We start from the raw sequence: 22,135 nt of genomic DNA, 5'->3' as shown, positions 1-22,135 counted from the left end.
CCGTGGCCTCACGCATGCAATTACAGGCCAGCAACATGCAAATGAGTATTCCCTAAAGATTGCGTGGATTTTGGCGTGATTTTATTTACATCAGGGTACACTATTTAAACATTATAAGATTCGGACTTTTGCTGGGAGGAAATTTTAGTAACTGGACCTCTTTGAATTTTAATTGAATACCCCTGATCTACAGCAACAGCAGGACTCCATCAATGTTCCCTGAGGTGAAGCAGGCGTCCCTGTGAGGAGAGTTGATGCGTGTTGGTGCCCCCTATGTAGGCGCATGTTATTTTCTTGATAATGAGCCTCAAATAACAGAGAAAACTGCAGCACTGACTTCAGAGCTGCTTTTTGTTGCTCAGTCACTTTCTACTGCCTCAAGATAACTAGCAAGGACACTTGCGTCACGCTTGGTGCCCCTTTGCACCGGATGTAAGATACGGCCCTAAATCTTTTATAAAAACATTTTTGCAATCTGATGAAGCTTGGTGTTTAAAAGCCTGGTAAAATCAGACTATAGCCTCGTTACTAAGAAAGGTTTTAGCATGACACTGTCTTCTATGATTGTGTATGAAAAGGGTTTAAAAATAAAGCTGTGTGCTGTATTCAGTCTTTAAATTTTTCGGTATTTGCTTTCACTATTAAGCTATATAAACTATATGGTATTTTTGTAATAGTGCATCTTACTGAATTTTGAATCAGAATTATGCCTACAGTAACCTATGAATAGAATGAATAGCTAGTATTAACTTGACAAGAACTGCAGCTCTTCCTGGAAGATTTCATAAACACAGACATGAATTACATTGTGAGTTAAACTCAACCTTTTTTTCAAGAGCTTATGAGCTATCGAGTGAGACTGCTCACTTCCTTCCCATCTTTGTTGACAGTTGCACATGTGCAGTGCCGACCTGTCAGGACTTAAAACTCCTGACCGAGGTACAGTACAGCCACTAGATGGTGCTGAAGTGTCATAATATTCATACGGTACCTTTAAGTTGTAGCTTATGTCTACACTGGATCTATTCACTTGGTGCAACCATTAAAATTCTTTGGGCTTTACCATTTATTGATTTAAGGTGCACCTTGCAAAATTGCAAGGGTTGATTGAAATGAGAACCCCTTATAATCAACTGACAAAATGTGGAATAAGCATGAAATCTGTGGTTATATGTGGTTGAGTATGACACACACACACACACACACACACACACACACATATCTATCTATCTATCTATCTATCTATTTTTTTTCTTTAAAGTTAATTTAATTCATGTGACTATTTTTTCTGTCAGCTGAGTCAAATGGCTCCTCACTTCAATCCATCCTCAGCGGCTTTGCATTGTACTCCTTTAACAGCTTATGTTCAAACTAGCTTAAGTTTCAGCTTCATTTGGAGTGGTGCAGTAGCTGCTGAGCTATGCATCTTTACTATTTAAACTGCTCTTTAGCTTCAGTTTAGGTATTTACAAATATAAAAGATAAAACACAAAGGAGAAAGCAAAAAGCTACAAACTGTGAAGTGGAGATTAAGAAACCTCAAAGAGGCTTCCAAATCCATCCCGTCTTACAAAAATTTAAAAAAAAAAAGAAGACAATCCAGACAACAGACACTCAACTACACTTAATGACAGAAACAAGACAATAAAAAAGCTCAGCAAGTTGGAAAACAAATCTAACAGCAACAAAACCCGTACATGACAGGCACTGAAATACCCCCAGTGCAGAAAATGAATTCAAAGGAGCAGCAAGTGTTGTATTGAGTGGGTGGTTTGTGTGTGTTTATGTGTGTTCCCAATGGGGGGAGCTGTGTAAAAAGCTATGTCACAACCACCTTCCATCATTTCACCCAGACAGATTTTCCTCAGGCATGCAGATTTGCTTCAAAGGACATTTGGCATGAGTGTTTTTTTTTTTACCCAGAGAGACTCGGGCCGGCACAGCCCTGCGGTCGATCCAGAACGACACCCATGACAGCATCACCATGAGGGTGGCGGGGAAGTAGGTCTGCAGCAGAAAGAAGAAGATGTGGCGTCGCAGCGTGAAGTTGATGTACAGACGGTTGTACCAGCCTGAAAACAACAGAGCAAGAATCTCAGATGTTGAAAGATCCGCCAATGCATCGACTGCCTGCACAAAACATCCCACTGTGCTCTGCTAAGGACTCAGTTTTGTTTCCTACATTTATGAAACTGGCTTATAATAACTATTGGTGTAATAACCCCCCATTAACATAACGAACCATCATTTTAATAACATTTTGTAGCTAATAGGTTGATAACCCTGTTAACTGTAAATTAAAAAAAAAAATCCCGTGAATGTTATAAATATTAGCCACCATTAAAGAAAAAGGTCACCCAAAAACAACTCCACATACCATAATGAATGTGTTTTGAAGCCAAACAATTACACTGTGTCGCCAAAAATCCAACATTTACCGTAATATCTTAATATCTCTCTGGCTAAAGTGCCCTCTAAAGTGCCAAAAACAAGACGAAGTATCCCATTGTCTGCCCTCCACATAGAGAAAAAAAAAAGACTGAATGTCCTCAAGGGTGCCCCTTCATTAAATGAATGAATGAATGAATGAATGAATGAATGAATAAATAAAAAGTATAATGAAGTCGGTGCTCCTCTCATGGAGAATTGCCCCTCCAGTGGATAAACTGTGCTGCAGCGCTGTAAAGGCTGTCCCTACATGTGTGAGAATGTTGGTTTCTAAATGGATGAGCCTCCAGTGGAGAAAATGTGCTGTGCTGCTGCAGGACAGGAGCCCTGACAATGGGAGAAATGTGAGGTTCCCTTGGTGTCTTTCTGATGAAGAAAACTCAGAAGGTGCCCTCTTAAATGCCCTTCCAAACACCAGGAAGTGTGTGTGTATATTTTTTTTGCCCCTGCCCTTTAAACAGCCTAGGTCCACCACTGTTCAAGTACTTGAACACATAAAATGAACCCTGGCTATTTTTTCCTTTTAAGACCTGGTTCACTTGACTGTTGGTACAAATCAGCCCTCAAGTTGCTGCAGTTTGGCTTATGTGTGGCAGGGTTTCACTCTCTGCCTCTACCTGTTAGAAAAAAAAAAAATGCCAGCTACATCTTAACTCTGATGTTTATTACACTCCTTTGGAGTTTACATCAAAGGTCAGTGGGAGAGGGTTTTCATTTTGAACATCTTGTCCAATTTCATGTTGCCAGTGGTTTCATAATAACAATCATGAGAAGACGTCCTTGCCTTCCACGGCCTTTACAGACAGGTGGCTCAACTTGGGGATCTGTCTTCTCTTTACTTGCAGCAGAAATGAAGCCAGTATGTGTGGAGTCTTATTGAGCTCATGTAGAGTTTGGTTGGACCAACATATAATAATAAATGGGTTAACATGAACTCAATGACACACAAGAAATTTGTAGTGTTCTAATTCTGTTTAAATTATGGGAGATGGGGTAATTCTTGCAACTCATGTTGTTTTTTGTAAAATGTAACATTGTGGAATATTGTCATAGTTTTTGTAGTATGATTCACTTTTGATAAAAAAAAAAAATGCTGAAACAGTGGTCAACCCCCACCCCCATTCATATCTTATAATGAATGTCACATCTTAGCTCATGCAGAATTCAACTTTCCCATTTGTATTTAGACCTGTTAGTTGTTTTTCATGGGTTGACAATTTACCTGAGGCATAAACAGATATAAATATTCTCCTCTTTATTCTGCTTTTCAGCACAAAATCATCCTCACCAATAGTCACAAAAAGACACTTTTCTTTCAGGGCCTATTTTATTATCTTATCTAAATACATGCTGACTTGTACTTGAGACTATCATATTTGGGGATACATAGTGAGGATGAGCAGATGAAGGCAGCAAGACTCTTCCAGCAGATCTGTGTATGTCGACTAAAGATGTGCTACTGGAGGAAAATCTAGTTAATGATGTAAATACTGAACTTTTGTACTCACAGTCCAATCATTTGTCTTCAGCAAACTTGCTTTAACTTCCTTTTTTTTCTTTTTTGTTTTAACCTTTTTTGGAACTCTAAGCAAAATCTGGGGCTCAGGTTGGGTTCAGACACAAAAAGAAAGAGAGTGCCTGTCGGGTTCAGGGCGGGTACAGACAAAAAAAATGCTGTGTGATCCGTTCTCCAGTTTGGATTTGTTTCTGTTTCTGCATTGCTGCATTGCTGATTGTAGCTTTCTGCAGAAAGCTACAATCAGCAATACTGGAGGCAGGCAATCAGCCTGTTCCTATCAGGCATGTTTTGAATGGACCCTGTACTTATATATTTAAAATGAAAAGAAAATTTAAGTAAAATTGCATAGAAATTGGAAAAAAAATACAAGAAGATAACTAAAAACAAAAATTACTAAAATTACCAGAAACTTTAAAAATAAATAAATAAGTGAAAAATATAAAATATATAAATATAAATAAATAAATGACTTTCAAACACTAAACTGTATTGCAGCTCAGCATTATGCAATATTACACAGTTTGACTGAGTCAGTGAGTTTCTTGTGCGTGTACCTGTACTGCTGTAGAAGGCCAGCCGAGACGTGGTGTGGAACTTCTGGATGAGGAACTGGGACAAGGAAATGCGATCATCAGTACTCAGGGATTCATCCCCACTCTTCCAGTACAGCATCAGGTCTTCATCCGTGTAGGCATCTGGAAGCAATCAGCCAGCCAAACAAAACCATGAAATCATTCATCTGCCAAAAAGGTCAAAAATAAATGAGCAGCCACTAACCACTGATTAACATAGACAGTGAGTTAATAATGGTGGGTGCATCCTATATGACAGGGTCAGAAGTTAACCGACGCTCAGAGCAAAAACACCTCTCAAAGTAACTGAAATGTCCTTGAAATTAAAAATGCCCCTTATTATCCATTCTGTTCACCTTTTGTCCATTGAGTTGTCAAATAATTGTGAAGGAGACTGCTGTTTACAGCGGGCCACCACAGATGATTTGTGGAGCCGAGGATTAGCTGATTCTTTCCAGTGTGTGGTCTGTGTGAAAAATGGAGCATTTTTTTTTTTTGATCAGAAAGAAAACGATTATGTACCCTGAGGAAATAGAAAATGTTGGCACCACGCAGCCAGCAGCAAAAAATATGCCACACCCATGCAAAACAAACAAACTTAACAGTGTGGGAGGAGGATGGAGTGACTGGGCACAGAAAGGAGAAAATGTTTCCAGAAGTGTGAGGGAAGAAAAAACAGATGCGCGTGTTTCAAATTCAAAGTTGATTTGCAAACATGAATTGAAAATGCTGTACTTCGCAGTGCGACAAAATTGCTCTATGCAGAAAAGGAGCAAGATGCCCCTAAAGTCAGATCATGGAGACAAAAAAATGCTATATGAATTCTTCAAGGGATAGTCTGCCCATTTTGACAACTTCAGCCTCCCCCCAAGTGGATGCTGGGTGGAGGTGGGAGGGAAAACTAAGCAGCAGGCAGCAGCGTGGAGAAGCAGAGGGGGAATAAGCACACTGTGCTGGTTTAAATAGACCGCCTTATCGGGATGAAGCATTTACTGTAATGTCATGAGCAGGTGTAGCTCATGTGAGGGCAAAGCTACTCGAGCTCACTGCCCCCAGCTAACATTCTGAAAAATAAACACCTTAATCCAAAACTAAAATACACACATCATTACTGAGTCAGTTTTGCTCAAATTCCTGTTTAAAACTAATAACACCCTGAAAAGATTTGTTGCCCTGACAAAGAAAAGAGCGCCACCTACAGAAATCCAAACTTCATCAACTGAAAATCCAAGGAAAAAGACATCCCAGTTCCACCCACACTGTCTGACTGACACACTGTTTAATCCTTCCAAACTATTACAACTTTCTCTCTTGATGCACTGCTTCATTTTTCACCCTGACCTTGAAAAAAAAAGTGACTGGACCAATATTCAAGATGATATTCTAGCTTCCGGTGAATATAGATATAAAATTTCAAAGGGTGAGTCAGTCTCTGAAGTCTCTAGGCTAATTACCATATATGAATTTACAGAGTAACGGGTAGGTTTGGTTTCCTGGGCTATAAAATATAAGAAATAAAAAATAACATGAATGTTAAAGTTTATTATTATTATCATTATTATTATTATTATTATTATTATTATCATTGAGTTTTTTTTTGTTTTTTTTTTTTTAGATATCTTGTTGTGTCTTTTCATCCTAAACTGGGGCATCTGAGAGAGATCTTCCTCTGCATGGATATTTTCGGACTCATCTTTCCTGTTCATTTGTTGTGGAGTGGCTATCTGGGACATATGGGTTCATCGGAGCTCATTTGCCACCACAGTTGAGTTGTGTGTGAGAGTGTGTACTCACAGCTCTCTAGCTCCAGGGAGCAGGTCTGGGAGTCCAGAGGAAAGCGGCTGAAGTCCATGTTACAGGCTGCTGTCACGGTCACCCTGTTCAACAACAATGACAATATCATGTAGCCAATGATGCAGGCTGCTCTCACTTATGCACCCTTCCAAATTAAACCAAATACCCACTGGCTGCAGTGAAATGTCCCCCTGCAGTTTGTTTGCTTTTTTCACAATTATAATAGAAAAAAGCAAACCAAGACTAGCAAAGAAGCTTGATTATTGTGATTATTGGAAAGGTAGCCAATATAGTTTTCCTTGTAAACACATTTGCTTTTGTTTACATTCAAAAATTTCTCACCACAGCACATTGGGTCTCATTTATCAGAGCAGAAAGGAGTGTCAGGAAAAACGTAAGACCTCCTCCACATGCCATTTCAGTCACACCTCTTCAAAATGAGCGGTGATATCATTGCAAATTGATAAATCTGCACCAGCCGACAACCTGTTCCTTATGTGACGTGTCCTGATTTGTGTCACTTGCATGTTATTTTCATTTTATTTACATAAAACACACCCTAAATGATGCAGCCATGTGATGATTCATAGCCGGTAAAAAGAAGGAAGCAGCATCAGCATTCAGCAGATGATCTGGGTGCTGTTTCTCATGGGCTGCCGCAGCAGTAGAAGACAATATTAACAACTTCTGCCAAAAAGGCTACACAGCATGTGAAAACTCTGACCAGACTGCAATTAAGATATGCCACTATGAAAGACCATGTACACTCACACACACACCACAGATCCACAGACAGCAGCCATTTTTACATGAAATATGTAAACATGTGTTATTAATGACATAATTAAGGTTCTGCTCCATTTAGGTCTAGCCAGTATAATCATCAAGTAAAATACTATAATTCACTGCCATTAATATGGGGTAATGTTGCTATTACAGTAGTGAAATATTTATTTTATAATGGCAGAAATGACACATACACTCACATTCATTTCCTGTAGACCTACCCTAACCACAACCATAACAACTGCATGCCTAATCCTAACCTTAACCGTAATCCTAACCTTAACCATAATCCTAACCTTAAGCAGCAGCTTTTTCCAAATGGAAACAGCATTTGTCCCTGATTTTTTGTCCCCCAGTTACTGGGGACAGCTGGTGTGTGACAAACTAAATTATTTTATCAACATAGAAAAAAAAATGAAAAACACATTAGTATACATTATTGTTGTTGTTGTTGTTGTTGTTGTTGTTCTGTCTGTTAACAGGATATCTCAAAATGTTATGAATGGATTTGCATAAATCTCTGTGGAAAGGTTAGTCACGGGCCAAGAAAGAGCCGATTACACTGATTAACCAAAATGACCAAACCTGATCAAAACCGGTCAAAATGAGATGTGGCAGGTGGTAGTGGGTGTGGCCTATCACCAAACACTGCATAATGGATTCAGCTAACATGGCAAGACTCTGGGGAAAGGTTGGTCATGGGGCAAGGAAGAGCTGACTGACTGGATACAAGGCAGTGCGGTGGTGGGCATGGTCTGCCACAAAAAGGCGAGTAACTCCAGCAACAGAAATGCTCCCTAAATCAACCAGAAACAAATAACTTTTAATGCCTGAATATACCAAACAAGAACACTACCTTCAGTTAAATGCATGAAAAGTAACAACTGATTAAAGTTTAATTTGGTCATTTATGTGATGTGGAAATGGCATTGAGAAATGCAGTGTTTGCAGAGGTATGTACTTGACAGAGTGATGTCTTTGTAGTTATTATTATTATCATTATTATTATTGTTGTTATTGACAGCAGGCCTTGTATTGCTTAACTGAGAGAATTAATACTTATTTCCCAATCAAGCATTTTCCTGGCTTGTTGGAAGGTGAAACACCCTCTGACCAAATGGGAGTTTGATCTCGCGGAAATGCCAAAGATAAATCCTAATCTTGTCAGTGAAATGGACGCCCAATCGATTTACACTCACATTTGATCTTACACCACTGATAAATGAGGCCTGCTGTGTGTGTCCCTGAGGCCTCAGAAACATGTTGAATGAATGAATTAATATGAAAGTTACATTGTTGACCTCAGCATGCATAACATGTCAAAGCCAGGCTTATGGTGTACTTGAAGAACATGTATACAATACAGGGAGCTCGTTTTCCTAGTGTGCACTATAGCGCCACTAGTGGTCATAAACTAAATTGGCTACCTTTACACGTAGAGAAATTGCAGAATATCATTAGTCAACACAATGTTATACAAAGTTTTCTCAGCAGGATGTCAACATTTGTCTCTGTATTCTCATAAGCCCTGGTGCTTTTGGAGGCATAAAGCTGCTGTGGCTGGTGCAGGGTATTTTCTCCTGCTGCACACTGTACCGCTGTTCCTCTAGAGAAGGACATACTTGAATTCTCTGTGCAGTTATTTGCTCGAGTTTCCATGCCATTGTTCTCACCTGGCTAAATAAACCGAACAAACAGAGGAAACTCTCCAGATTTCAAATGAACCACTGCAAACATGTTGGGGGTGAATCACAAAGTAAGGGGCTGGATTTCAGTAAATCTCCTCATCCTGCTGCTTTTTAATTCATTTATTTTTTTCATAAGCCCACCGTGTCCCCAACGAATCACCTTGTTTCTCATATCCCCTCTCCCACATGTTCCTGCTCAGCTTCCTGATTTACTTTTACTCTCTTCAGAAAAAATCCTTCTTTGCTTGGCTCTTCATTTATCGCTTGCAGTTGTACTTGTATCTGACAAGAGCACTGTCAGTGCATTATGAGTCCCTGGCTGCTTTTAGTGTTGGTCATCTAGGGGTTTATTCTAAGGCACTGATTAAGTTTATTCTGCAGTTGCATTTACTTTAAGTCACTCTACATAAGGGTATGAGAAATTAAATATAAAGTGCAAATATTCATGAGCTGGACTGGCCTGCAGGTCTGCATGTCCTGTGCTGATTTCCTCATTAAAGCATGACTCATTATGAATTATGTGAATGAGGAAAGTTTAGATGACATAGATTTGGACATGTTTAGTCACGCTTAACCATTTGAAATCTGAGAACCTTCGCTTGATTTCTTTCAAAAACAAGACAAATGGGTAAGGAGGCAATTACCAAATCAAAAAAAGTAAGCACTTTGCCAAAAAAAACCAAAGCCAAAAAAACAAACAAACAAACAAACAAAAAAAAAAAAACAAACAAGAAAATTAGCACTTGTTTTAATTATTAAAATGATAGATTTAAACGTCATATCAGTGAGGCTGGATCATGTCATATTTCTTGTGTTTAAACAGTTGTGAATGCTTGATTTCTTTCAAAAATGTAAGAAATAAGCAATGAGAAAATGATCAATTAATGACCTGAAAAGTGAAGCAAGGAATTAGTGAAAACTTGTGATTAAAATAACCACAAAATGAACTCAAAATGATTAAATATTAAATAAAATCAGCAAATTAGCAAAGAAATTACCTGAAAATGAGCAAAATGTTACCAAAAAATAAGCAAAAATTACAGGTAAACTATTATTTATTATGAGGCATTGATTATTCTAAATTATTACATTTATTTATTAAATTACAAGAACATTGCCATAAAATTACCAGTCCAAAAAAGTTAAATTACAAAAACAAACAAACAAACAAACAAAAACAATTCCCCACAAATTTAAAATTAAAAATAAAGTGAATTTTGTTAAGGGGGCACATGACTTTCAAAATAAAAGACCAGTTCCAAAGGGTTAACTATAGAGCAACAAACACTGACAGAATGCAAAATTCCTGTTGATTCTCCGTTTTGTGGAAGCTTTGAGAATCACCAGGAGTGGTGGGCATTGTGCAACACCCCAAAACTATTTAATCTGGCAAGTATTAAGTTATTACTTGATTTTGAAAGATTTTAACATGAAGGGCACATTCTCATCCTTATCCTACTCTGTGTTGTTTGTTGCTGGTTGGGTTATGGATAGGACTGTAACAGACTACAGCACATCTTGTTTCCCCCCTACTAGATAGTCCTACATTATTTACTGCTCCCTGTCCTCTCTGTTTTGATGTCCTGCCTTTAACCTGATTGGTTGGGCCTTCACCGCTGGCTGCCAGCAGCTGAGCATCAGTATGCAGAACCTGCCCCACACATGTGGCAATCAACCCTTGGGGCTCCCACTCTTTTAACACATCATTTTCCAGGATTTTTCAAATACATATTCAGTGACGTCTGTCAGCTGTTGCTCATCGAAAGTCACCTCAGAATGATTCAATATGAGTGTCCAAATCAAAAATCAAATTAAAATGTGTGAAACTCATGTCTCAAATTCCAGGTTATTTGTGCACTGTGTGGTATATTGTTCAGAAAATGTATACAGGACATTAAAACTGTGCAACCATGTTGATAATGCCATGTTCATCAAATTGTTGATTTTGCATGTTTTTGACCTGTTTGTTCTTCCACACACCTGTGACACTGCAGAACACCACAACATGACAGCTGGACATGAGTGGCAGCTGAAACGGGACATCCCAACATGATAACAATGTTATCTCAGCCAAAATGTACAGTGTTCCAGGATGTCACTGATATTTCCAGGTCATTTTATTGGTTTTCAAGGAAAAAACAAATTTTCCATGACTGGAAAAACTATTCTATAAATTTCCAGGTTTTCCAAGTTTTCAAAACAAATCAAGGATATGTGAAACTAAACTGAGTGGGAAATGCCATCAAGAGTCCACTGCATCATTCCTTTGTTCTTGCATTTTGTATCTACAAACCCTCCCTGAATCCTCTGAGATGACAAATAGTTTCATCAGATGAAATCAAAAATAACCACACAACTGATATTTAGCTGAGGAGAAATCTAGAATCATGATTTTATTCATACATGTTCATTACTGACATGCAAATCCAACTAGACAAAACTAATATTTACATGTATAGTTTGGTTGAAATATGTAAAACTATTTCAAAAGTCAAACATCAAAATATAAGCAGGTTGATTTGTGATTACATAATATACAACAATAACAGTCTCATACAGTCATATTCTTTGATTCCAGCCAATCAGCCTGTATTGCCCCCTTTCCACCAAAAAGAACCTGGTGCTAGTTCGATGCTGGTGCTTAACAGGTTCCAACAAAGAACCGGTTTGCTTTTCCACCAGCCAAGAGCCAACCAGAGCCAAGTCAGAGCCACGTCATTACGTCAGCGGAAAACATGATGACGCTCGCTCAGAATCACAATAACCAACATGGGCGACAAATGGACAAGCCATCGTAGCGATGCAAATACTGCTCGTGTCTTTACAAGCCTACATTGCGATCCAGAGGCGAAAAACGCATTTATCGCTGGCTACCCGTCGTATATACCCGACGTTTATAGCGTTCGCTGTTCCCGTTTGGGTCTGTAACCCCGCCCACCAATGACGTGGTGGGTCGCGTCATCGGTTCTTTCTCTGGCTCCCATTTAGCCCCTGCTCCAAGTTGGTGCTTGCCTGGAACCGATTTGGAACCAGTTTGGCCCGTGCTTGGTCGGTGGAAAAACAAAGAACTGGTGCTAAGTCAGGCACTGGCTCCGAACCAGCCCTGGAACCTCTTTGGTGGAAAAGGGGTATATTGCCCCTTTTCCACCAAAAAACACCTGGTGCTAGTTCGGAGCTGGTGCTAGAGCCAGTGCTTAAGTGGTGGCAACAAAGAACCGGTTTGCTTTTCCACCGGCCAAGAGCCAAGTGGAGCCAAGTCAGAGCCACGTCATTACGTCATTGTAAAACGTGATCACGTGGGTGTGCGAGACGCTCGCTTGGAATCACAACAAACATGGACGACCCACCATAGCGATGCAAATACTGCTTATGTGTTTACAAGCCCACATTGCGGTCCAGCGGCGAAAAATGCAATTATTGCCGGCTACCCGTTGTATTCGTGGTCGGAGCGAACGGTGAGTATGTTTAGCTTTACGTTTATAGCATTCGCTGCTCCCATTTGAGTCTGTAAGTCCGCCCACCAATGACGCGGTGGGCCGCGTCATCGGTTCTTTCTCTGGCTCCTGCTTAGCCCCTGCTTGGAGTCGGTGCTTGCCTAGCACCAGTTTGGAACCAGTTTGGCCCTGCTTGGGCGGTTGAAAACCAAAAAACTGGTGCTAAGTCAGGCACGGCTCCGAAGCAGCCCTGGTGGAAAAGGGGTATATGAGGCCTTCTGCAGCTCTGGGATGGAGCTGGACTCCTTGGTCTCCTTCAGCTCTGGATCTTGTTATTGGAACACCGTCTCTACCTGAGAGGAACGGCAGAGAAGGCCCAGTCAGTATGTTTGTAGCTCCATCTTGACAAAGCAAGACATTTAGTGTACAACAATGTAAGGCTGAAACCAGAACCTGGAAAAAACCTTTTGTCGTGTTTTGAAACAAAATACATGCTCAGACATTATTTTTCCTGTGCGACAGTCAAAGTTTGCATAAGCATCACACACAATTCAGAACAGTAAGGTTAGTTGGGGTAACCTGAACCAGAGACAGCATGCTGCTAACACCTGGTGGGGGCGCTAACAGACAAAGGACAGCCAGTCAACTGAATTCCTGTGGAAATGGGCCGACTTGGTTTATAAACAAAAACCAGCAAGTTGAAAAGTCTGCTTACACAGCCACACATCGAGCAACTTAGCAATTCACGCTAAGCCTAACAGGAACAATATCATACAGGCTGAGCATAGCATGCTTCCTGATGTCTGGCTGTGTTATGTTGTTAACTCACTATCTCATGGAAACTGAATCAGGTCAACTGGACTTAGTTATATGTCTAGAAGATGTTTCACCCCTTATCCAAGTGGCTTCATCAGTTCTGTCAACTCACTAATTTTTCTTTATGACCAAAAGCTAGCAAGTGGACAACTTTGCTAAAACAGTCAAACATAAAGCAGCTGCAACAACACAAGACACAGTAAGCCAGCTAATATCACCTACCAGTCCAGCAGCAGGGATGCAGCTCGGTATCTGTCCTGCAGCCTCTGACTTCCAGGGGTGTGCATCTTCCCCCTCCTGAAGATTCGATTTGATTAAGATTCAGCTGTCTGCGATTCGATCCGATCCGATTATCCGACGCATCTCGATGCAACACATCCTACATTTTCCATATTAGGCCAGAACATTTTTGGAGATATCAAAGCAAAATGGTAAAGGCTGCAACAGCCAAAAAGCCTGTTTTAGTCAGCAGATGATTCGTTAAATGATTGTTTATTTACTGCTTCAGTCGAAGACATTCCTGTTGTATTCTGTATTAATTTATTCTTAAAAATAAATTCTTCAGTGCAAAATTATTCAAATGAACCATTCAAGTGCAACATTCAGTGCAACATGAGTCGACTCTGAAAATAAAGAGGAGTCAGTCACAGGACTTTAAAATCCTTACAAAAGGTCAAGTCGACAGGATTTTTCACAGTGAGAGTGAATGAGTGAGTGAGTGTGAGTGAGTGAGTGAGTGTGTGAGTGAGTGAGTGCAAATGGCAAACGTTTTGTCAAGCGCTCTCTTTCCTTCAACTTCATGAAATCCGAAGTGTTTCCATATGTCCGCTATTAGGGTATTTTAGCGTTTCTAATCGTCCGATGGACGACGCTGCTGGTATCTGGCTCAGCCATCGCCATTCCCCAACTGACTGACTGACCATGTCATGACGTGTCAAAATCAGGTTGTTCTGATGGCGCACGCGCATGCACGCGCATGCACCATTTCAACGCGTGCATGAAATGTATATAATATTATATCTTATAAAAAATATAATATGTCTAATATATAATGGGGAAAAATCAGCTGCCGTTTACTTTATTTATTTATTTAATAAAAAATCGATTCTCTGGCGTCACAGCATCAATGCTGCATCATCCAGTAAAGAATCTCAATGCATCCAAGGATCGATTATTTTCGGCAGGTCTACTGACTTCATGAAGCTCTCACCAGCAACTACAAGCCAGTCCAACATTTACTCCAGTTCTGTCTCTGGCTCGGTAACGCTCTCTTTTTCTCTTCCTTGCATCCTCCATCAGTGTTTTCTTCAGGTTTCTTAGGCTCTGCCATGATTTCTATACTGAGGACAGCTAGCGGGCTAGCTGGACACAGCTGGTGAGGTGGTGCCGTAAAGCGTTAGGTCCTGTCTCCGGCCCGGCAGTGCAGGACCAGACTTTCAGGGCGCAGAGCGGTCATGACAGAGGCACCATGTTGCTCATTACATGTCAGTGTAGCTTTAATATGATGCTGAGGCTATTATTTTAGGCCAACAGTGTTACAGGCTGTTGCTTTAATTAAGGCTTACCATGTGAACCTCCCTTAGTTGTCACAGCCAGGATGAGCTGGACATAACCACTAACATATATTTTTAATGCTTCTAAAGGCAGCAGCTTTGCTATTTCTCCTGGCCCTGTGTCTGCACACTCCCACTCTGGTGAGTCAAACAGTTTTTTGCCGTCAACTCGTTGTACCGCCCCTTTCATTCACCATGCCCATGTAGATCTTGATGTTGAATTGTCCTTGCCTTACAAAACAAATTTACATTGGAATGGGTAATTAATGGTTTTTATTGCTGACTGTTTTCAATGCCTCATAATTGGCAGTGGCACGTCTACACCAAACATACTCAGTTTTATTAGCTGCGGATGCAGCTGCGTCTGTTTATTCTGCAATGGCACGTCTGTGAAAAGACTCCTGATCCACTCATGCTTTGGATTCAGGACGGCTATTTCTCTGCATCTGTCTGACTTTGGATGGCTGGATCAATTAGGTTAGACACACATTTTTAAGCACTAAAAAGTGAACATGTAAACAATATTAATTTGAATGTATTCACATACTGACAGCCTTGTATTTTAAGTTTAGCACGGCTGGGTTGTGCTAGGGTGTTTCTGTGTGTTGCATCACTCAGAAAGACGTTCAACATCAACATTCCAAAGTAAACACTTTCATTATGTTATTTTTTATTGTAATCAGGCAGACTGACTGCCTTTATTTTGAGATGTTATTCATTCTTTAAAATGCATGTTATTGTATCAAAAGCAAATACAGCCCCAACTACCTAAATACCCAGCAGCCACTACTGAATGCCACCTGCTGATATATTATTTGTATAGGTGGAGACACAGCAGGGGCGTAAAAATGGAAAGCAAACATAAACATGATAGAAGAGATACGATTGAGTTAGTAATATGTAGGGTTGAGCCGGATATTTGGCTGAAACGAGTATCTGGTACGGATAAAGCACTTTTACCAAGTATGAGTATGATCCGAGTAATATGAGTCAATATCCGTGCTCGTGATGAATGAAAATCCTCATTGGGTAGCTGACTGTGTCTACGTTGTGTGATAGGCCAGTCACACACAGTGACCCTCCCCTACACATACACAACACAGTGACCCTCCCCTACGCCGTGTGCCCCTCTCACACACACACACACACACACACACACACACACACACAGGGACAACCTCAGCTGTCACTCACTCAGGTGTGACAGCTCACGTCATGTCTCTCTTCAGTAGCGGTCAGGTTTTTTCAGCTCGCTCTTCCCTCGGTCTGTAATCACTGATAGTCAGTAGAGTTTCTGCTAAACTTGGTTGGTAAGAGATGCACTGCTTTTGAGCAGAGTTAGGGTTAGGGGTTAGGGCTGAATACGACTCGCATCGCATCTCTCACTGCCGACATACCGCTTTTTTTTTTCTTTTTTTTTTTTTTTTCTTTAACCATCTGCTCGCTCTTACCGGCTGGTTTTTGATATAAAGTCAGTTTGAAAACTTTGCTTGTACCTGACGCGGTACAGAGCCACACTCTGAACACAAACACACATTAGCTGAACACACAAAGGACTTTATTATTTGTATTTTATTTTGGCTGTATGCACTGAGAGTCTGACACTTTCTCACTGTACTTCATAAAAAATAAATATAGCTAGTAGTAGTATAAATATTAATAATTTAGCTATAAATATATAAATATTCATGTTCTGTGTTTATAAAAAAAATTGTTCTGTAAATAGTTCATTTACTATTATGATCAAAAAATTGATCTGAAGCTATATTCTGAGGCTGTTCTGTGAATAGTTTTCCAATAAACAAGAAATATAGCAACTTCTGATCAATTCGTATCAATTTCAGGCTTAAAATAACATGCTGTTTAAGCACCGCCCACTTCCGGTTTCAGCCCCGCCCACTCCGCGTACGGATATGGATATAGATAATGTAGATGGTTAAACAGATACAAATACAGATAGTGGTGTACTCGCTCATCCCTAGTAATATGCAACAGTGATGAAACTGGCAGGAGAAGGGAGTGTATACTGCAAGTGGTTGATACATAGTATGAGACATAATACTCACATACTAGAACTCTGTCACGCTTTCTTTGGATAGTCCCCTATAGATATTCAACAGAGTGTCAGTTCATATAGAAGTTAAATATCAACAACACTGTGTTTGCTAAATTAAAAAAAAAAAAAAAAAAAAAACATTTTGGCCTAGGTGACATTGTTGCAGCATGTCCTCTGAACCCATGCGACCACACTGGTCATTTGTTCTTACCCTCTGATACGACCAATAGGAGTGTTTCCTAGATTAGCACCTCCACCAGCTGCAGGAGTTATACCACAAGCCATGGCGTCAAAACGGTCACAGTTTGGTTTAGGGACCAAGAATACCTGATACCTAAACAATACATGGTGACAATAATAAACATGCAGAAATGAACACTGGACTCGCTTCATGCATCGAATTGAACTCTGGTCTCTGGGTTGAAGGACCTGTGTGGGGTGGCCCTTTCACTGCCCCAGTCACCGCCCAACATGAAAGTTGTTGCTGGGTCATCACCTCACTTCACGATACATCACATTGTTGTTATAGACACAACCAGTAGAGGTCACTTTACTTAACCGTAGGTTTTGATAAACTGCGTGATGACCTCTGGAGTGTTTTTTTGGTAAGATAGTCACAATTACCGCTGGATGCTCACTGTGTCATTATGAAACCACTAGAGTTCTGGGTAAGACATGCCAACGGGGTTAAGGTTAGGGTTCTGATTGGGTGAGGATTTAAGTCATGCCTGGTTTAGCAAAAGGGCAATGGACCAACACAACGCTGGTAGGCACATCTTGCCTCTGGTGGGATTCATAATAATACTTTATAGACATGATTTTGAAATAGAATTTATGGCTTACTGATATTCTACTCAGCTCATGTTGATATTTAACTTCTATATTAGTTGACGTGACTTTTGATTGTCTATCAGGGACTATCCAAAGGAAGTGTTACCTAGATCTCTTTAATCCTGACACGTCTTGTGTTTCACTGGCTGTAGCCTGAGCAGCAGCAATATGTGCTGAGTCATGCACATGACTGATTGTTATCCCATCAGATAAAGTCTGCTGTGCCTCAGTATTGGCTTCTGGATTCAGGCCAAATCTATCTGAGACACTGAGGAAGCAGGACACAGTGTCTGACCATAACACCAAGCAACATCTTGCCATGGAAAGGGATGTGGTTCAGATTATGGATTAAGATTTTCAAACAACATACAATTTAATACTTACTACTCAAGGTAAGGAATTAAATGTAACTCTTCTCCTAGCTATAATTGATAATGTTTTGAAACATTAAATGAATGAAATGAAAACTGATGCCATTTTTAAGCTTCAAAAACCATCCCACAGATTTTCCATGTTTAGCGTAATATTTACAAAATGTAGAAAGTTCATGTTTCGGCTAATCTTTTCATACAGCAGGCAGTCGCTCTGATATCGCTCTGATATTTTAGAGCTCTGATATAATTCTTCCTCCCTTTTATCAAGCCATTGACTTCCATTCATTTCACTACTATATGAAAATGAACTTTCAGAGACTTCTTTCTTCACACCAGTATTCCATCACTGTAATATAATCGTCCACATTAGTTTTCCAAAAAGCAGCAGCACTGTTGTGTTTAGATGACTTGAAACTGGATGGAGATTAAATGTCCATGACCATGTTTGTGCCCGAAAAATTAAAACTATTCAGCACATTCATTACGTTCAGTCCCGAGTTTCTGGTCAGGTCTCAGCATAAAGCATTTAGAGCATGACAAAGCACTAAAACTCTCATGGAAATCATGCTTATGGAATGTGTATAGGGATGGCAGCATTTGTTAATCCCAAAGCTGAATTAGTCCTCTTATCAAACCCAAAATTTCACTGCCAGTTTTACAGACTGTTTATGTAGCTGTAGGAAGGATCCTCCATCATTCTGGCAGGGGATGGCACTGACTACACGACATCTGATAATTAATGAAAAGCCAATATTGGCCCAAAGTGTTGGCAAACTGATGTAGTGCCCTGAGCCAAAACTGAATATAGGTGTTCTGTCAAGAGGGAGGATCTGAACAGTCTGGCTGTGTGACTCTTTTCCTGTTTACTGGTCCTGAGAGTATTGATCTTTGATTCAAACGCCATTGAGAAAAATAGAGAAAGACAAGTAGCATGAACAAGGATAATATCATATTTTTTTTATTATTATTGTTGGATTTATGTGCCTGGCCCTGTATGTCATGTCATAGAAATTATGTTTTGTTTTGTTAGGTTTTGTTCTTGTGTCTTGTCTCGTGACTTCCTGTTTTATTTTGAAATCCCACTCTCCTCTTGTGTCAGGTCACTTGCCCTTCCCCTTGTGTGTTTCCCACTAGTCTGATTGTCTGCCACGCCCTGATTGTTTCCACCTGTTCCCCCCAAGAGTGATTTTCTGTTGTTACTTTGTATTGTGAATTTTAGTTGATACTTTATTATTAAAGGACTATATATTGAAACTCTCGTCTGGAGTTGTGCGATTGGATTCAATCTTGGCAGTAAAAGTTGTGACACTGTATGTAGTAACTTTAAAGCTTTTGGTTGACTTGATCACACTGACATTCGACAGGTGAATCATTCTGTGACTGGCCTTAGTCCACTAAGCTGGCCATTTGAAGTGGACACTTTTGAAACACATTTAACATTAATTGTTTCTTTGTCTTGTAATCCTGGTGAAGGCTTTCTGCTAAAATGCATTATTTTTCTGCACCAAGAAAGATGTTTCATTTATTTATTTATTTATTTTGTTTTGTTTTGTTTTTTACCTGAATCCATCAGTCTCCATCAACAACCGAATTTGCTTCTGTCTTTTTCTAGGTCATACACATCAAACTATTGATTGCCCAATTTCACAAAATGACGCAGGTAACAGCTGTGGACAACAGCAGAAGTCTTCCCAACTGTGCATACCTCTGCCAACACTATGCAGTTCTCAACATCTGCCATTTCCACATCAGTTGACCAAATTAAACTTATCACTTCTTACTTGTCATCCTTCCAAGATAACGAAGGTAATGTTTTTCGTTGAATATGTTTAAACATTTAAGCTTGATGTGTGAGTGTGGTTGATTTAGGGAGTATTTCTATCGCTGGACTTATAGGCCCCGCCCACTGTCATTGTCCCATTTTGATCAGTCAGCATGAAAAGTTAATCAGCTCTTTCCTGCCCCATAACTAACCTTTCCACTAAGTTTTGTGCAAATCCATTCATAACTTTGAGATCATTCTGACAAACACACACAGACAGAATGGGGTGAAAACAGAACCCCCATTGAATACTGTTGGTGGAGGTAAATATTTGATGGATTTGAATGAAAACAACAGCTGTGTAAAGTGGACTGCTGAATGACAGTTATCTCAGTGCTGTTATTCCCAAGTTCCTAAAAAAAACAAGTCAGAGCTTGAAAAGAGTCAAACCTCAGACTGTAGAGGACGTGTCCGTCAGGAAAGACGCGCAGCATGATGTTGTCGGTGGTGGTGTCATGGATGAAGGACCTCTTGGAATGGACGAAGAAGACATCAGGAACCCAGATCTTCTTCACCAAACGCCCGTCAAATGTCATACTCTTGTTGGTGCTGCTGGTGAAGGTGAGGCGCTCGTCCTTCCAGTAATGCCTCAGGTACAGAGTCATGGTGAAGTCCTGTTGGGATTCAAGCACTATGTCACCACAAAGACCACACACTGGAGACGATTTGAATTCAAAAAGCTATAGATTCATATTCAGATGTTCATCGCTATATAAAATAATGAGGTTCTAGTCTGTAAAGGTTTTAGGCTCAAGTAATTACTATAATTTGTTTTGATTTCTCTCTATAAATCATTGTGCACGGTAAGAGTAGATAGATAAATATATCCATCATATGTTTAGATGAAATATGTATCCCCATAGAGAAACTGGGCTGTTTCAGTAGTTAAATAAACAATCAAAGAAACATCAATACATATATAAATAGATAAATAAAATACATCAGGGAAATACACATATAGCAGAAAACATAATATAGGTAAAAAGGGACAAGTAGACGGTAAGAGTGAAATGTCTGGGACACAGTGTAGATTACCTAAAAACTTTATATGCAGCTAAAATAAATAAATGAATAAATAAACACATAAATAATCAAAACCGATAAGAAAACAGTAATAGATAGACAAGCAAATCTGAATAAATAAATAAGAGAAATAAATAAATACACAAATAAATCAGAGCAACAGTTAGCATGATGCACACAGCTATGAGCTGATCAAAAACAACATCTCAAAATGCAACAAAATCAAAAAAGCCTGTATAAGTGACAACTGTAACTGTATCCACGTGTTCAAACATGACGAACAAGTCACCCAGAAGTCCATTTATTTACCACAGAGCTGAGCAACTGGGGAAACTGAAGATGTGTTTATGGTCAATAAGCTTGTCAGCTATGAACCACTGGGCACAGATGAGCCTGGGTCCTCAGCCATCAACAGCAAAGCATTTGCAGCAATAGGCTCATTTTTTCACAGCAGCCATTCTGACACACACAAAAACAAAAACAAAAACAAAAACAGGGTAATCACAGGCATTACTAATGACATTAATTAAGGTTCTGTTTCGTTTAGGTCTAACAGAGCCAGGGTCCTGCTACTGTTAATGCTGCCTTATTGGAAAGACTCTGCTTCACTGCAGTGCAATGGAATCTTAACTAATGTCATTAGCAACACCTGTGTTTACTCTGCTACTCATGTAAAAATGTCTGCTGTGGAAAAGGCTGCATTTGTCATCTTTGTTGCAGTACCAACACTTGCAGTCTTGCAGCCTTGACTGCACGTTCAAGTGCCATCGATAAGTGTGGAAGACTGTCCCATTTCTGAAGCTGCCCGAGTGCAGGTGCACTATAACCACACTTAGTGAGAGCCCTTAAGGGGGAGGCACATCATGTTTGATTGATTCATCTGGAAAAAAAAAATCACAGCAATGAATATGGGCCTAGTATTATATAGAACTGGATGGTGGAAGACTGCTATAATTAGAGTTTCAACCATGTTTGATTTTCAGCCCAGGGGCTACCATGACACTGAAGACTCCTATTGGTCATATGTGCGATAAGTCTCTGAACAAAAGTTCACCAAGGTTGACTGTCTGTCTCCACAGACTGATAAGAATACTTTTTCCCACCCTTGCATGCATTTGAATTGAAATGAAAGGAATAGGAATAGAAAGTGTGACTGTCCCTTGTTTGGAATGGTAAAGGGCTAAGTGTATCCCACAATTCATCAGGAAATTGTACACCTAAAGGACAATCAAGGTGCCATGCAAGATATAAATAGAAGTTATATTAGGTTACTGTAGTCCCTATTATGTTTGCCATGTTTGTTCAAATTATTGTCTTATTGATTTAAATCTATATTAATGAATTTATTTGATTGTATGATTTTGACCAACTCTGTCCTTCTAACATTTGAATCATATTCTTGGGTCATGAAACACCAAT

At 39.8% G+C, this 22,135-nt stretch overlaps 1 protein-coding gene across 1 annotated transcript in view; it reads right to left on the bottom strand.

Annotated features, from left to right (window-relative positions):
* The window catches only part of gabrr2a (gamma-aminobutyric acid type A receptor subunit rho2a), a 44,448-nt gene that overhangs the window by 2,632 nt on the left and 19,681 nt on the right, over positions 1–22,135 (bottom strand). Inside the window, exons 4-7 of the mRNA XM_030044947.1 lie at positions 20,084–20,307; positions 6,334–6,416; positions 4,522–4,662; positions 1,920–2,072 (exon numbers count right to left, since the gene is read on the bottom strand). Of these exons, the coding sequence (XP_029900807.1) occupies positions 1,920–2,072; positions 4,522–4,662; positions 6,334–6,416; positions 20,084–20,307 (601 nt within the window). The remainder of the gene's footprint in view (positions 1–1,919; positions 2,073–4,521; positions 4,663–6,333; positions 6,417–20,083; positions 20,308–22,135) is intronic.

This window comes from Myripristis murdjan, chromosome 22 (assembly GCF_902150065.1).
Source record: "Myripristis murdjan chromosome 22, fMyrMur1.1, whole genome shotgun sequence".
Classification (NCBI taxonomy): domain Eukaryota; kingdom Metazoa; phylum Chordata; class Actinopteri; order Holocentriformes; family Holocentridae; genus Myripristis; species Myripristis murdjan.
The sequence above is the reverse complement of the archived record's forward strand: the minus strand, read 5'-3'. Positions and strand labels throughout refer to the sequence as shown.